Here is an 18,979-nt window from a genome sequence, read left to right on the forward strand (position 1 = left end):
TGATATTTATCACTATTAAATCAAATTTAAATATTTATAAAAATACCTTTATATGAAGTTTGTAAATCAAGTTTAAATTTTAATTAAAATACCTTTATATGAAGTTTGTAATATGCTGTTTCCATTTGAGAATATGTTGAAAAATTCTTTAACAACTTTCAATTTCATTGCAAATTTATAGACTTATTATATAGACAGTTTTTATGGCAAATATGTGCAATACAAAATGAATATATCTAGTACTTCAATCTTGGAAATTTCTAGACATATTGTTAACATAATTAACTTTGATAATGACCATATTTGATGAAGCAATACACAGAACAAATTAAACCTCAAACATGTTTATGATAGTGTAATAAATATAAAATATCTAGCAATTTATTGTCAGTCTATGACTATTTGTCCATATTATATTGATATTAGTTTGCAATCCTACACAATTTTGACATAGTACATTACAAAAGGAATGGGCTATCCCATTTAAAATCCACACTACCCCTGTAGATTTTGGAAATCCACACAGGGAGTATGAATTTCAAATAGAATGAACACATTAGGCAGCTCCATTTGAATTTCATACACCCTCTGAGAAAGATTAAACCCAAATCTTCCACAGAGGGAGGGTGAATCTCAAATGGACTTGGTTAATGTGCTAATTCCATTTGAAATTCATACTCCTCCTGTAGAAGGTATTTACAAAATCTTCCACAGGGTCAGTGTCCCGGGGGTAATGTGGATTTTCAATAGAATAGCCCAATTTACATGCTGTTAGATTATCCGACATGTCTGACACTTGTTTGGTTCAATTGCTTGTCATAATTTCTTGTTATACTACCACCATGGATATAACTTGTTGGGGTTTGGGGTTACTGTAATAGCCAATCACATTGCTGTGGCCTTTTCAGTGATGAATCTCAAATTACAGGAAACCATCAAGCCTTGAAATAAGCAGGCGCGGGGAGCAAATTTGCTCTCGTAAAGCCACCAATTGCTCCTGGTCCTTGTAAAATTCACATGAACCAGGAGCAATTTTCTAAAATAAATTGCTCCTGGTTACAGTTTTGCACTTGATTCAGTCATGCTGGTATGCTATATTGTATATGCAGAAAAGAATTTAATATTTGAAAATTGCTCCTCTTTCTTCAGAAATTGCTCCTGGTTCTTGTAAAATCCCAGTGAACCAGGAGCAATGTTCGAAACAAATTGCTCCTGGTTCCAGTCTGCTTATTTCAAGGTTTGGAAACCATTTTTGGAGGAATAAACCTTTTTGCCATTGTTGCTGCCAGCATTTTTGCAGAGATGATTTTAAAGTAATGTAGTGTCTGTCCTGGGTTTGAAACATTGGCTTTTTTGAAATGCGAAATGGGTTATACAAAGTGACAAATCTGGAATCGTATATATTATGACATGTCATTTAGGCTCCTTGTTCTTGTAATTTCACATTATTATTATGTCAACATTTCTCAGTTTATATTTTTAGCAGCGAAACCAGCTCAAGCAATAGCTTTGTCCTTTCCAGTTCTTTCATTCGTAACAAACATTCAAACGTTAAACATTGTGTGCTTTATGCAACGGCTGTGGACACACTGCTTTGCGTTTCTATTTAAAATAACAGCCCTGTCAGATCACCGCTTCTTGTTACACAATACAATGTTTTAACGGTGCCTTTACACTCATTTTGTGTGGCATCAAGAATCTTGGCTATTTTCAAAGGACTGCGGCTCAAATAAGCCATACACAATTCAGCCACTGAAGTTATGATATTTTGAAGTGCTGCAGTAGCCCTACCAGATAGGCCTAGTGCCTGTTTCCATCATACTCAAAGTCTAGAATATATGTAGATTATGTCTACTGAAGCCTGGCAGAGAAATGCCCTTTTCTCGGGCAGCATGGTTCTTGGAAGATACTAATTTTCAGAGGCCATGGTAAAAGGGACCTATTGACAAAGACACCAGGCAGTGAAATATATAAAAGAACCAGTACATTTGTTAGAAGCCATTACATTTGTCGATACAAACATTTCTAACTGCATTCCAATATGACAGTACTGATGACAACACACTACAGGTTATAGTCCTTCTTGATGTCTTACTGTTTTGAAGAATATGTTATACATTTCACATGATAGTGAAATTTCACACAGCCCTGACAAATGCTCACTTTGCAACTGATCTGTGTAATTTGCTGTCAAAGTGGAAGTGCCGTAATAATCAGATAAACTACCATAGCAATTAGATGAATACAATTTTTGTATAGATCACCCTGCACTACAAGCAGGTTGCCCTAATCACCTGTGTATGTCTGCAATCATAGATTGAATACAATACCACTCTTGTCTAAGATTGTAATCTTACAGGTGGGAGTGATTAGCATTTCTGTGACATCTATGGTTCAATGCATAGGTACCGCATGTCGTAGTGCAGCATGATCTATTCAAAAATTGTATTCACCTATTGCCATGGTAATTAATCCTGTTACATCATCACTTTGACAACGAATAGCTTGACAGTGAACTACTCAAGCTTACTTTGCACTTCAGTTGTTATCATGCAATGCACAACTGAACTGCAAATGGACTACATTATTCTGCAAAGCAAGAAATAATCTAACTCCTTGAGTATATCTCAATTGCCCATCGGCAGCTTACATCAAACCTTAACAGCTGCTTCCAATGCATCAACATGAATCTTGATCAGCTATTCAGCTACTAACCACACAGAATAAAGCAATTCTATTGTGGTAACTGGATAGTCGTCCAAGATTCTGCTTTCTGCACTTCCAATTCGCTGTCGTAGTGCACATTAGTAACCATTGGTTACTGCTCCAAGCCTGGGCTCATACACCTGCCAAATTTTGATATACTTTAGGCTTTGTGTTGTAATCATTTTGATCAGTGGTTCGTAACAAAGGAAGCGTGATCCAGTTGACCTAGCAACGGTCATTTTCTAATGTGCACTATGCCAGCGAATAGCAGGGATTGGGCTATTCTAATTAAAATCCACACATCCCTGTGGTTTTCACTGCCAACTCAATTCCAGTTGCACCTTATGATCAATTCAGCTGGAATAGACAATTTTGGTTGGAATTCCAATATCTTCACAGAGGGGTGTAGTTATCAAATGGAACAGCCCATTGCAATAGTGCCAGATTTCCAGCCCTGTATGACTTTTCACAATCTCACAATAAAGAACACTTCTTACAACTTGTTCAATTATACCTAATTTTAAACATACAAAACTGTACATGCACTTCACATATCTACAATCTTAGTACAATAAATATAATCTATTTCTATATTCAATTGCATAATAAGCACAATACAAAAGCTTTTTTTATATTTGGGATATTTTGCTAACCCAAAAGGATGTCAATGTATTTCAAATATGAAATACACATAAAAACAGAAAACAATTGAAATGAAAGATCATAAAGTTGCAAAGAAACATGATAGGTCAAGGGCTATTTATATTGAAACTTATAATTAAAACTTGCCTTCCCACATAGGCTTTGATGAGTATTTGAGATAAGGTCATACATGTATATGGTATGTACACAGAAAACAGAAAACGAGACTCATGTTTTTAGTACTATTTGCTGTGAGGTCTATGGAAACATTGTTACTTATAAATATAATTATATGACCACAGTAACTCTGACATGAATTAGTTTGCTATGACACCAGGTATTCATCACTATACTAGGAAAGAAGAGTTGTATCATTTTGAAATAGCTTACAAAAATTACGCAAAGAATGTTCCATAAAAATTATAAAATTGGTCACAATAGCGAACTTTTACAGCAAACCCAAATTGCATTTTAGAGGCATCTTTCATGACAAACCAGTATTAACCTTACATCATATCAATGGCTCATTATGATAGCATAGTACAACCTCAAATCACACTAATATATCCTAAAACAGCTTTAAGCATGCAGTGCCTGGAACTTCATTGCATGATTTTTGTAATTTTCCTAAAACCTCACAGCTCAAATATGAATGTGTACATAATCTGTGTAAATTACACATTTTCTGGTTGGTTAATATGATTGATTGCAAGATCATTGCACTTCGTACATTTAAAGCCCATCTTAATTCAAAGAAACATAAAAGCTGCCATAATTATTGATTTTTACCCAAATACAGTCACTGGTTCGAATCCCACTTCAGCCAAATTTCCCTCATTAAAACAATGTTACCTGGTCAGTTTCTTTGTATATATCGTAAGTACTATATTTGATTTTACTCTGAATTCCCACCTCGTTTGCATTGTGTTTATCAATTGATATCTTACTTTTATTAGCAAGCATTGAAATAGGGTCATGTGACTGCAAGAAAATCATACAAGAAGAAAGAAGGAATAGCTGCCATTTGCAATGGTCCCAGTTTGTCAAGTAAGACTGATATGGGATATTGATCACCAGGAGCAGAATACAGGAGAACAACTCCTTACAATATGGTGACTTAAGTTGCATCAAAAATGCAAGAAGCAGCTAAAACCCCCTTTATTTCACAAACAATTTTCTTGCAAGTCACATTTTGCAATTTCCACTTTTTGTCCTCTTAATGTGTATACCTAAAGCATGATACACAAAATAATACAATGATAAGCTAGCATCAAAAACATTGGATTGCATTTTGTCATAATCAGCAGGGTTCCCGCTAGGTCCAAATATTATGGGGTCTAGTTGGACCCCATGATCTGCAAAATTTGAAAACTATGGGGTCCGAAACAATTTTGGGGGGTCTTAAACACAAATTCTGATACAGTTCTCACATTATAGTCTCAAATGGTGGGGTCCAGTTGGACCCCATAATTTTCAAAATTTGACAAATATGGAGTCCCTTATGATTTTACTGTGCTAACAGATGCAAAATACTTGGTGTAGCGGGAACCCTGATAATCAGTATTCACTACTGATTCTGTGAGTGATAACAACAGCCACAAATAGTTATCATTTCCATGTGTACAAAAAGTGAAGACTTGAGTTGATTTGAGTTCATTTTTAGTTGTAGAGCACCAAAATAAATAAAGAGTATCAGTCATTCAAGTTTGATGTTTATTTCTTTCCCCACACTTCTCTCCTGCTAATCTTCTTAGCTTTGTTGTTACTCTTGGGTGGAGGTGCAGCCCCTGCCTGTATATGTCTGCCATAAAGACTGAAAGACACAAAGAGACAGAAAATGTACAAATTAAATCAAGATATCCACTACATCATATTATTATACCTGAAATGTTTTAAAATCACACCCTTATTTTGACACTGGGTATCTAAAAATCACCCAACTTAATATAGGTTTAATTATAGGTGAGCATCCAGACTATTCAATGGTTCTGACAAGAAGTGACATTTATGTTTACCTGTGTATAAGTACTAACATAAAAAAGGGTAGCATAATGTTACCAATCATTTTTTATTTCATTGCAAGAGTCACATTGACAGGAACATGGAACTGAACTTCGGATCAAAAATTTTTCAACCAAATGTAATTTAACAGTTAATAATTTCTACATATAAATTTTCCTGTTGCAGCAAGCACACCATTTACTGATTGCAGCACACAGGTTTGTATGACATACACCATACAAGTATGAAATAAAGCAAGATTTAAAATAGCTGCCATCTAAATAAAAGTACTTATGAACTTTGTTGTGACATTTACATTCACAAGTATGAGATCAAAATTTAGCAAGAGCCATGTTGAAGCAACTGCTTGAAGGTCACACCAGGAAATGTGGCATCAAGTTACTGTGTGGATTGGAAACAGGATGCACAAGTACAGCATAGACTGTTGTATGGGTACAGGCAAACATGCATCAAATGGAATCCAATAGCTCCCATGTGTACTAATGCATATCTAGCCTTCTGCAGTGGCAAGCCCATGTTACCAAACAGAGAGTCTGTGTTTGGAGCAGCAATTCTTTGGGTACTACTACTAAACTTTGTTTAAGATTTTTGGGAAATGGAAACATCATCTTTATTAGCTTTTCCAACTATTATTATAGTTTATAATACCATCAATTTAAGATAGGCCTGTGTAAATCTAGGGGAAAGAACATTAAAAAAATCTCACATAGCCCTGTACATGCAAGTGTAATTAATTTTCCATGGCAGCTACTACCTGACAGTAATTACTGTATAATCCTAATCTTAAACCGGTGTGTCAAATATGGAGGAATATTAGTCAGTCTTGTTCTAAAGTTCTAATAAGTTACAGAGGTAAAAGGAAATTAAAATTCTAGTAATGGCAAAGAAAAAACCCAGCAAATTATTATGTCAAAAGTGAATCATCATTGCGGGTATAAGTCACGATGTAGTTAACCTCATTGATGTACAACATGAAATGTTATGAAGGAAATTTGATCTGTTGAGTGACAGGTTTAATATACTGAAATGATATCAAAATTCCAACAAAAATAACATAATTTTAATGTTCCATTATTATTATGGGAACATGAAAGATAATTTACAAATGATAGTACTTTTAATTTTTAAACTTAAGATATTAAAGTAAACTACTTTCATGTCTTGTGATGGATTTTCATCAGAGTTATGCCTAAATTCTAAAACACATGAATATTGTAAAAATACCACATTAGATGAATGCATCAACTTTCTATGAATAGTCTTGTTTCAAAAGGAAACAAAACAGTTGTGAAACTGATTCAATTTAGAACAGTGAATCAATCAATCTTCCTTTATTGCAATAGAAACTCAAATCAATTGGTTTTGAGATAAAGCTATATATCGTACTGTTTGTATTAAATGCTCCCCCTCTAATAAACACTCCCTCCAATTTTTCAATGAAAAAATGGGACAAAAATGCAAAAACTGCCATACCATATCGTGTGAGTAAGCTTAAAACTTGCATCAGTCATGTCTGACTCAGTGACAATCGCTAAAAACCTTATATGACTCAAACTTCCATTCAGTTCATTGCCTAATTATGGTAGAGTTCCTGGGTAGAATTTCACTAATTTCATCAGCTTCTTGTTTGATGATGCACTTACGTATGTAATTTATTGTATTTACCACAAAAATATAATGTTCCATACAATTCCGTGTGCGCGGCCATCTTGAATTTGAACCCGGAAGTAGGTGATTCTTCCGAAGTTCGCAGCAGATTTTGAAGGTTTTAATTAAAAATTCAGTTTTAATAAACACCCCAACCCGGAAGTAGGTGATTCTTCCGAAGTTTGCAGCCGATTTTGAAGGGTTTTTTAATTGAAAATTCGCTTTTAATAAACACCCCTTGTTTGGAAAAATGCAACGCCCCCAGGCATTTAGCAGTCAAGTTAGCTCAATCGATAAGGCGTTCGACTATGGTGCGAGAGGTTGCGAGTTCGACCCTGGTGGTGCCTAGTATGCTCGCGTGGAAAAATTGAGTTAGCTTGAAATTCCCTTGGACAAGGAACTCACTGCTAATTTGTCTCGTTGTAACCCGTACTGAAACTCGGGGAGCTGATCCTGGTTGCGATGGCTATTTGTGGAATGTCTAGGGTGTGCGCTCTTGAAGCAGCAAAGTCCCTGAATTGTTGTTTAATGGTTTATGGAATGATGTGGGGCCGTAGTGGTCAGCGACAACCTGTAAAGTGTGCTGAGGCTTGTGGATCAACGTCTAGGCGTTGTGCCTGTGCATAGCGCACTATAAATCACTGCGCTTTTTAAAAAAAAATTTTTTTTAATACAAACAATACGGTATAGGCCATTTTCACATTGAGTGAACTTTGACAAGATAACAATGACTTACTATTTGTATGTTTCTGATCTGATGTAATCAAAGACATGTGACACTCCAACTTGGAACTGATCTGCAATAGGAGGCACCCATGGGTTGTTCTCTGCTCTCAACACGTTGGAACCACTGTAAAGGTCCAATTTACCTGAAAGGGTGGAAAAGTCATACCTTTAATCAAATCAAATCAACTTACTTGTCACAATAACATTAAAACAAGTGAAATGGAAGAAGGTGAGAAGAATAATAAGGCCTGTGAAAACCTCACCCCATTTAATCAACTTAAGTTACACAATAAAAAGCAGATACAAATTACATAACACACCAAACATCACAAGAGACATACTCCAAGATTTGCAATATTATATAATATTATGAAATTGTTCCTTCAGTTGATTATGCAAGTGTTTTACAGATTTAGATTGCTTAATATTTTTTCAAGAGAATTCCATTGTGACGGGCTTGAACTTCTGATCGACCAGTTAGAGAAGACCTGTTCAAATTTAGAATAGATTATGTATACCGTTGCTCAAGTGTTAAGTTTTTAACATTCTTTTGAAAGCATGGTACAGTAAATAAATTCTTACTGTTAATTTCTGCTGCTTTTTGGATCTTTCCTACCCTGTTCTTAGACATTGAAAAGGTGACTAACAACGGGTTTACATTCTCATAAAATAATTCTGTTGAAAATACATCTTAAAAGAGAGTAACCATGTATCACTTCTTGTACTATATTTTGAATTTATGAATGGTTAACAAATAGACCACTGGAAAGAAGAACCTCAAACTCAAAGTTCAAAAAAACCATATCAGATTATTGCAACTCCTTGACTCTGCATACATTTAAAACAAACCATGGCATCTTGGTTCAATTTCAGACTTACCAAATTCAGGGGGTAAGACAGTGAGTCTGTTTCCTTGTATGTGTAATTCTCTTAGCTTCTGTAGCTCTCCCAGGGACTTGGGTAAGGCAATCAGTTCATTGTCTCTTACTGCAAGCTGTTCAGAAAATGGTTTGATAAAAGTGAGATTAGAATGGCAATTCAGATTTAGGTGAATCAAGTAATTCAATGATGTTATCTCATTATTTTGATCACAAAAAGGATGCATATTTTGATTTGGTGCAAGAGAATAGTCTCTCTCAATGAAAAAGTATGCACTTTTTGCTAAAATTATGCCACTTAAAATAATTACCCCATTTGGCACACCATAATTTTGGCAAGATTGAGCAGTGAAGATGAAGCACCATTGTTTAAAAAATTGTGCAAAGTTGGGAAGAATCATTTAAAACCATAATAAGTGGTTTTAACCACTTAAAATTTCTTTTAAACCTGATTTGTTGGCATTTTTGTAATGTTTACACATGTCTCAACTTCACTTAATTGGAATCAGCCAAATGTTGTGTTTGTAGGATAGCAAAGCAGTTTGAATTAAGGTTGCAATTATGACATTAATCCCACAGCGCTCCACAATAAATGACCCTGATAGTAAGCGACTTTCTTTCATTAATATTGACCTCATTATTTCGCCTGGACAGAAAAACTTCCTGACAGATGTTACTAATAGTATTTTATAATTTTTGACAAAGATACACAAAATTAAAATGTGACACAGGCATTGTATATTATGGTTTTAAAACATCTTGCATTATTATTGAAATAGCTTCACATATGTCAAATTAAATACTTACTACTTCAAGTTTAGCGAGTTGTCCAATATCTTCTGGCACTGTTTCAAAGTCATTATCACTTACATACAGCGCTCTTAAAGTTTCTGAATAAAGAAATATTCAAAAAGCTTGTATCAAAAGTGTGTGCATTATTAACTTAACATTTTGTGTACGGACTACGGCTAGAATAAATTGAATATATGAATACAAAACCCACCTAAGTCCATACTTTGGCCAAATTGAGTAAAGCATGGGAAATTGATGCTATACATAGGCCTGTCATATGTATGAAAGAACAACTCAAATTCATCCTCCGTGTCTATTGAGCATGTGAAAAATAGCATGTATGAAAGAACCACTCAATTCCAGAATTTGAGTCTTGTAACACATTGATTGAAATCCTGTATGTATAAAAGTCCACTTGTAACACATTCATTGTTGTAGAGTGACTTTTGCAAAAAAAAATGGTTTAATCAAGGAAAGTGTGTGGTTTATATTACATGGTAGTATGCTTATCAACATTATACATACCTGTGTGCTTTATTTTGTATTATCTTACTAGGGGTAATCTCATTCCAACATTGTTGTCTTTGTATATTGATTCAAAAAACCACCCAAGTCCAACATTTAAAATGAACCCCCACGAAGTCCCTGAAATGCTAATCATCATACCTAATACAGTTTAACCCACCCATTTGCACGTAAAACTTACCATATTGACCAGGTAAATCTAACTGAAGGAATTGAAATGATACACAGGTTTTTTTCTCAAAATTACTTCCCATGGACTTGGGTGGGTTTTGAATTCATGTATTCAATTCATACATAGGAATCCAGAAAAATAATGCTAACAGCAGCTCTAAAGTTGTTAAAATATAATTGATTCTCTGTAGGGTTTTGGGATGGCATAAAAATGTAAGTAGCTTGACAGTACCTTGGATTATTAAAACTGATGCAATTATTGTAACATTGTCCACAGACTTTGTTTACTTACCAAGAAGGAAGAAATTGCCTGGCAAACTGTTCTCATTGAGGTTATTGTATGTTAGGTCCAAAATCTCAAGTTTAGGAAAAGCACCAAAGCCACGAGGAAGGCTGTATAATCTATTCATACTGTTAGGAACAACAAGAAAGATGTGATGTTTTAGAAACATGATGATCTTGCTGTAGATACTCCTGCAAGAAGATAAACATGCTCTCTAAAAGTATCCTTTACAAATAAATCAATCATACCAGATATATCAAAAGATAGAATATCTAACTTGAACATTGGATTTGTATTGCTGAAAAAAACCACAAAAACAATCATCACTACTGCCAACTAAAGTAAATTTTTTAATACTTCTGTGGTTTGTACTGTGCACCGGGACTGTGCATCAAGCATACATGAGCATAAACACAAGTGATATTAAACAATGACCCTGATTGGTTGATCAAGAGTCATAACAACAAGATGGTTGGCCCATTGGTCATCGGCTATTCTATGCAATTGCCGATCACCAGCACGTACCACCTTACCCGAACCACTAAGTATTTAAAAATTTACTTTGCAAGACACTTTTGAATAAAAATAAGCAACCTTGCAGGTTACCATGTGTCTACTATCTAAAATGGCAATGACCCAAGTTAAACTACAAATTGATTGTGATTTTCCGTGTTTACTAATTTGCTGAATGCTTTCATGAAAAGCATTGAAACAATTCACTTTAAAATGCTTACCCAATATTGAGATATTTGAGATTTTGCATTGAGCTGATGATGGTTGGTAATTCTTCAAGCTGATTGTTGAAAAGATTAAGGATTCCAGGCTAGATAATTCCACAATGTTAGGAGGCAATGCTGCAATGCAAAATTGAGTACGCATCAAGTTTGATTATAAAAAATAAAAAAAATCATAAAATAGAGGGTTCATACCAATAAATTCGCCTGTGAAATTGTTTCCGGCAAAAGTTTATCACACCTATTAATAGTGCCAACTTTGCATAAAAACTGCAAAATTGGTACAATATTAGCGCTTTTAGTGTTGAAAATCGTGTTTTAATAGAACTTGTGAATGTAATCTCGACAAATTTGAAAAAAATGTGAACATTTGAGCGATGTTTAAGATTAAGTGTGCATGAACAAATTTGTATATACCGGTAGCGCTAATTTTTTCAATAAGTAGACCTTATGCAGAATTCTGTTCTGATTAAGGGATCTAAAATGAGCGTTTATTGCGTTTCGACAGTATTTTTTGTGGGACATGAGAGCACCTCAGACCTATGGGTCATTCCATATGAAATCAAGGAGTCGCCCCACCTGACCCCCTCAGATTTGCTTTATATTTTAGTCATATGTTGTACCTGTAAAAATATTAACAACCTGCAAATTTGAGGTCTGTAGCTCTTCTGGATTTTCTGTGGCAGCCATTTAAAGTTGGAGTAGGGGGTCTAAATTTGGACCCAAAAGTTGTCCTTTAAATAAATTTCATCTTTGGGAGTCTGTGCCTTCTTTATAAAAAGAAAGAGAGGTCTGAAACTTTGTATACACACTAACTGCATGCCCAATTTGTCAAAAAAATAAAAAATAAAAAAATTCTGTAATTGCGCGTTGTGTCACGGGGTCATTAAATATGCAAGAAAAAATGTAATGTTTTGTAAACTGGCAAGTTTAGCCCCCCTAAATTCACATTTTTGGTCAGATTAATTATTTTTTGTTGTCACTGATGCTATATATAGGATAAATACAATGCATATCCAAAAATTGAGGTCACAACTCATTTACATTTTAACAGCGCCCTCACGAAGATGAAATTTATTGCAAATTCAACATTTTCAGGGGGCCCAAAGTCGATGTGGTCCACCTTCAAAATTTATAAAACATCACTTTTATATAAGTACTAGTCTTAAATTACAACTTTGCTAAGTCCCAGTAATTGTATAGGTTGACTTCATATAAAATGACAAGCCCAAAGTTGACCATTTTCTTATGATTGCATGTAGTGCAAATGTGCCGAATTCGGAAGGCTTGAAAGTCAAATTGGCCACAATATTAAAAATAAATGATTAGATGAGTAGTTATTGGCCCTATTTACTTTTATTTCCATTTCATTTTCAATATATACAGATTTTCTATGGTAGCCATTTACAGTTGGAGTAGGCACGGCTGTTTGATGTATATAGAATTGGCTCCATTATTAACTAAATGCAAACTATAGATGGCGCTATTTATCCTAAATCATATTTCTTTATTTGCAAGGGTTAGGTGATTAATACCGCCATTAAAACAGCCGGAATAGGTGAAACAAGCAGCAAGGAAATTTTATAAACATATTTCATCAAACAATAAAAGGAATTATTTGTATTAAAAGCTTGAAAGAGTAATTTCCAGTAACTAAATACCGCCACCAATTTTGTCATTAATAGATACATTTTATATCCGAAAAAGCTTTAAAAAATGCTATAAAAGTGAATAATTTTGTAAAGGAGGGCAAATTAAAGTTGAGAACGACTCAAAAGCATCTGTATACATTAGCATGATATCATTTTTAGCTGTTTAAGCCTAAAATTTGGTTATACATGATGTTTTGTTTGCAAAACTAATAAATGACACCATCAAACAACCGTGTAGGGGGATCTAAATTTGGACCCAAAAGTTGCCCTTTGAATAAATTTCATCTTTGGGAGCCTGTACCTTCCTAATAAAAAGAGAGAGAGGTCTGAAACCTTGTATACACACTAATTGCATGTCCAATTTGTCAACAAGTAAAAAAAAAAAAATGTCTGTAATTGCGCATTGTGTCACAGGGTCATTAAATATGCCAAAAAAATGTAATGTTTTGTATACTGGCAAGTTTAGCCCCCCTACATTTTTTGTCAGATTAATTGTTTTTTGTTGTCACTGATGGGATATATAGGACAAATACAATGCATATCCAAGACATTGAGGTGACCATTTATTTACATTTCCAACAGCGCCCTCGCGAAGATGAAAATTAATGCAAATTCACCATTTTCAGGGGGCCCGAAGTCGATGTGGTCAACCTTCAAAATTCATAAAACATCACTTTTATATGACTACTAGTCTTAAATTGCAACTTTGCTAAATCCCAGTAATTTTATAGATTGACTTCATATAAAGCGACAAGCCCAAAGTTGACCATTTTCTTATGATTACATGTACTGCAAATGTGCGAATTCGGAAGGTTTAAAAGTCAAAATGGCCACAATATTGAAAATAAATGACTAGATGCATAGTTATTGGCCCTATTTACTTTTATTTCCATTTTAGTTTCGATATTGGGGCCAATTTGACTTTCAAGCCTTCCGAATTAGGCACATTTGCACTACATGCAATCATAAGAAAATGGTCAACTTTGGGCTTGTCATTTTATATGAAGTCAACCTATACAATTACTGGGACTTAGCAAAGTTGTAATTTAAGACTAGTACTTATATAAAAGTGATGTTTTATAAATTTTGAAGGTGGACCACATCGACTTTGGGCCCCCTGAAAATGTTGAATTTGCAATAAATTTCATCTTCGTGAGGGCGCTGTTCAATTATAAATGAGTTGTGACCTCAATTTTTTGGATATGCATTGTATTTATCCTATATATAGCATCGGTGACAACAAAAAATAATTAATCTGACCAAAAATGTGAATTTAGGGGGGCTAAACTTGCCAGTTTAAAAAACATTACATTTTTTCTTGCATATTTAATGACCCCGTGAAACAACGCGCAATTACAGATTTTTTTAATTTTTTATTTTTTGACAAATTGGTCATGCAGTTCGTGTGTATACAAAGTTTCAGACCTCTCTTTCTTTTTATAAAGAAGGCACAGACTCCCAAAGATGAAATTTATTTAAAGGGCAACTTTTGGGTCCAAATTTAGACTCCCCTACTCCAACTTTAAATGGCTGCCACAGAAAATCCGTAAGAGCTACAGACCTCAAATTTGCAGGTTTTTAATATTTTTACAGGTACAACATATGACTAAAATATAAATCAAATCTGAGGGGGTCAGGTGGGCGACTCCTTTGATTTCATATGGAATGACCCTATCGAATTGCATTCTGAATACGAAGCATGTCTTTCTGATATCGAATATTTTTCATTTTTTGAAAATCATAATATAATACAAATTTTATGACAAATTATAAAAATTTGATATTTTCAAATTTTTGATATATAACAGTCCTCGGTAAATTATATAAATCTAATGACATATTCTTAAAGTGTATGTAGTAGGGAGGAGGAAAAGCCGACGGTCAATTGAAAATTTTGACCTTTCATATTGAAGATATGGATTTTTTTCCCAAAAAGACCTAATTTTTTTGGTGTTTTGGGAAAAAAAATCCATATCTTCAATAGGAAAGGGCAAAGTTTTCAATTGATCGTCGGCTTTTCATCTCACCTACATACACTTAAAGTATAAATCATCAGATTTATAAAGTTTACTTCAAGTACTGTTAAATATCAATAATATCAATTTTTAATGATTTGCCATAAAATGTGTATTAAATTGCGAATTTCAAAAATTAAAATTATTTGATATCAGAATGACATTCTTCGATTCGAATGCAATTCGATATGTCTGATGTGCTCTAATGTCCCACAATAAATACTGTCCAAACGTTCATACCCCAGCCCTTAAGATGATATCAAATATAAATTTCAGAGTTCAAGGTAACTCGACTTACGGCCAGAAATGTGAACTCCATAAATTGTACGTCAAATCTATAGTAAGGTATTTTATATTACTTGTACACATAACTATGTATTTTACAATTTTAATTTAATGAAAACTTTAATGAAAAGGACAGTAAACAAGAGCACACTGAACGATCAAGATTCATTTTTTTAATGTTCTGTTTAATTTACGTTTGTGATCATATAAATGTCACACAAAAATGCAGTTATGCCGATTATTAAAAACCACTCAAAAATCATATAATGCTTACCTGCAATTTTGTTGTTACTGAGCGTCAGCCTTACCAGATTCCGTAATGAAACTGTGGGAAATGAAATTAAAAATATTGAAATTTATGAAGCAAAACATCACTCGATGAATGTCAGAATGGTCAATTGAATCACACCTTTTAACACAGTCACACACACACGTGAAGAACTGCAACCGAGGACCATGTTTTTGACAACCGCAGAGTCATAGACCTATGACTTGTTCCTATCTAACCAAGGACCTAAAGCTAAGTACTAAACCGTGGACCCACTTGACTATTTACAAACCAATCGAGACCTGACCCTACTAAGGCCCTAGACCCTACACCAGCAAACAAGTCTTACCTGCATTTTCATGTTGTTTGAAATTACCCAGGTAAGATTAGGTAGACACAAACGTGGATGTTGTTGTGGGGTGTCCTAGGTTTTGTGTTATTTTTCTCGGGTGTGGGGGTTTTAGTGTGCACGCTGGATTATTGACATTTTTACTGGAGATTTTCAGATTTCCAGAACTCCCATAGCAGTAGCCTATGAGATTGGGACTAACTATTTTGTTATATTCTAAAAACTACCATTTCATTTACTTGATGTCATTTAATGGCTGAGTGGATTTTTGTGTACAGCAATTGTGCACTATTTAGGTACTGCCCCCACCCCAACCCAGGAAAATGTGGGGACTGTTAGCAGGGATTATAGGGATTAACTGGTTGGTACTTCCAGGGGTGGGAATCATGTGTAGCATTTTGTAACATTGTGCAATTTCCCAACCCTCCAACCTGGGGGATCTAGCATTGGTAGAACAAAAGGGCCCACAGCTAACTTGGTCCACGGGGGTCGGGGGTAGGGGAATATCCGGGGGGAATATAGGCCTACTTAACATATATTAGTCCAAAAATTACAAGCGCCATCATTATTCATAGAATAACACAACCGCACGACCTGCATGACCGAACCTTGACCTTGCCTAGCAACGACCGTGTGATTGGTCAATTCTCAATAGCTGTGTTTGCGCCGGTCTTTGCGTAGTACGCTCGGCGCAAATAACTGTGCGTCAGGGCTGTCATCTTTTTGGAATTGCTTGGCGTGAGACAGAGGCGTACCGGGATTTGCCGATTACAATGTTCATTTTGTGATTATTTGAGCCACGGCACTCGAGAATCTGAAAAGTAGGGGGGGGGATAGGGACAACAAATTATTTTGACGATGCGTGAGATTTTACTCATTTTTTAGCTTTTTGTGTGACATTTACTACTAGGCGTGAGATTATACTACCTTGGTGTGAGACCGTGAGAAAGTGACCCAATGCGTGAGACTCACGGCCAATGCGTGAGAGTTGACAGCCCTGCTGTGCGTTCCCAAGTTGGCTCTCATGATCGAGAATTTATTATTTTGGCTATAGTTAAGGCTAATGAAAGTCAATGCCCAGTTTCCCGTTACATAATTTTTCATGACTGTAATAATAATAATGAAATATTTTACCAGCAAATTGTTTTGAGCGGAGTAGGGTAACAGGAAAGTGGGAATCGACTTTCATTAGCCTAATCCGATTATTACGTCACTTCAATAGCGAATCGGCTCGTAGGCTAGCTTGAGATGGAGGAGGGACTGGCAAGCAATTTTTTTGGGAGGCTATTTTAAAATTTGCCCATAGTGGGGGCAGATAATTATTGTACAGCCTCTAATATTTAAAGGAGCTCGGAGCTGCAGTGCCAGTGCCTACTAAACTAAAATGCAGAAAACCTTAGTCGAGCGCGTATTGTAAGGATACATCGCGTATATACTGCGTTGCACGCACTTGTCTCTGATTGGCTGCTAAGGCGATATATTGTTGCTGAGTGGAAATTTATGAATGAACTGTGCGCCGTACGCGTTGTTAGCGCCGAATTTGCAACATCACGGTAGTCGCGCTCGTAAAAGGTTTGCTGCATTTTAGTATAGTACTAGAAATTAAGGCTTTAAGCTTCACACAGTCATGCACAGACATTCATGACAGAGTTGCAGAATTCTGCACCCATTTTTATACACTGTAATTAACACTTTCCACTGTAAACAATTAATTGTTCTAAAGATATTTATACTTTTGACAATCTTCTGTACTGCCTTGTAAAGATTTCTTTTGTGTATGAACCAAGCATCAGCATGTAAATGACCATAAAACTTACAAAGTCCCGGGATATCCACCAATTTGGCGATGCCTTTGTCGCTCAAATCGAGATCGGGAAGATTCTGCTCTCTTGCCTCGTCAACTTGCTTCTTTACCGATTTAGACATCGTAGTGGAAGGATTAGATATTGGGGAACAGGAAAGAATAGAAAAAATAAACAATCACGTTATTATTAGGGTAGAAAACAAACAAATTCCTTTGCTTATTTTGCACTATGCGTTTAACGCTATCGGCAGTGTTTTGGGTGTAAACCGGAAGTGCCGTGCAACAGACCAATAATTTATTTCGCTCTTCGCACAACAAGAAATAGTACCAAGTTGAGTTTAATTTTTTAGCTTTCAAAGTACACCTTATGTAGTTCAGTTTGTTAACAATAAGCTAGCATACGTATAACGTCAATATTATTACATAAATTGTATATATAGGAGCGATTTGAAATAATTTTGTTAAACTCAGAATGAGTATTGATAAGAGACAATGTGATTTTCCAGAAATGGATTCTGACTGGCGTCTGCTATTTTCATGTGTTTGTACCGGGGTTGACAGCTGCCGAATTCGATACCTCTCGTGCTGTAGAGATCGATTTCAACAGATCTGAGATGGTATTTGCAGATTTTCAAATTACGTTTCATTCTAGTGATTCTACTAGGTAATATACGATGCATGCTACAATACACATGGGTGTAGAGAGCTGTCGGCTATATCCACTTCTGGGGCTAAATTCATATCATTGCCTTTTTTGAAGATGAAAAATCATCTGATCAAAAGGAAGCTGAACGAAGCTCTGTCAAAAATCCCAGAGTACTACACGAGTTTGTATCCAGTGCAACAAAATATTCTGTCGAATGTCTAAATAAAATTACCATCTAAACCTCCAAGGTTAGGATTATGATGATGTTGCCTACAGATGTATTTTATTCCTGTGTCTGACATCCACAGTGTGCGTCAATGCGAATAAAACTGGGAGCCTGCTTTTATTATAAAAACTGTTAATTTTACTGTAATTAAAGCATTTTAGACTTGGTCATTCACAGGTATGTACACCATAAGGTATTACAGTCATGCAAAAAGTAGAAATTCAAGAAAAAAGCTGAAAAAGTAGAGCCTCGCTGTGGGAGCAAATCACACATATCGTGATTATGGCATTAAAACAATGAAAGTCACAATTTTAAATTTACACACAACTATTAAAAATAGTGATTTTCTCTGTTTTGCCTCATTTGTATGGCCAAAAGTAAAAAAGAGTCTCATATATGATATTGAAAACCAGCACTATCTATTTTTAATGTAAATCGCACATGCTTCAATAAGAATCTCTGTAGTAACCGACTTAAAGCCATATTATAACGTTCCGGTAAAAATAGATAGCATTTATTTTCCATAAAATGTTAGCTTTTACTGTCAGATATGTCCCCTTCTAATTTTGAGCCGAACAAGTGAGGTAAAGTATAGAAAATTTAAATTT

General features: G+C 35.1%; 1 protein-coding gene across 1 annotated transcript; it reads right to left on the reverse strand.

Annotated features, from left to right (window-relative positions):
• Positions 1–344: 344 nt before the first annotated feature.
• Positions 345–17,775, reverse strand: LOC140153647 (ras suppressor protein 1-like). Its single transcript, XM_072176448.1, is given in 9 exon segments — positions 345–5,161; positions 7,754–7,886; positions 8,623–8,737; positions 9,429–9,511; positions 10,402–10,520; positions 11,127–11,208; positions 11,211–11,246; positions 15,353–15,403; positions 17,513–17,775. Coding segments are annotated over 9 exon segments (828 nt in total). The 5' UTR covers positions 17,622–17,775; the 3' UTR covers positions 345–5,061.
• Between the last annotated feature and the right edge of the window lie 1,204 nt (positions 17,776–18,979).

This window comes from Amphiura filiformis, chromosome 1, assembly GCF_039555335.1.
Source record: "Amphiura filiformis chromosome 1, Afil_fr2py, whole genome shotgun sequence".
In the NCBI taxonomy this organism is placed as follows: domain Eukaryota; kingdom Metazoa; phylum Echinodermata; class Ophiuroidea; order Amphilepidida; family Amphiuridae; genus Amphiura; species Amphiura filiformis.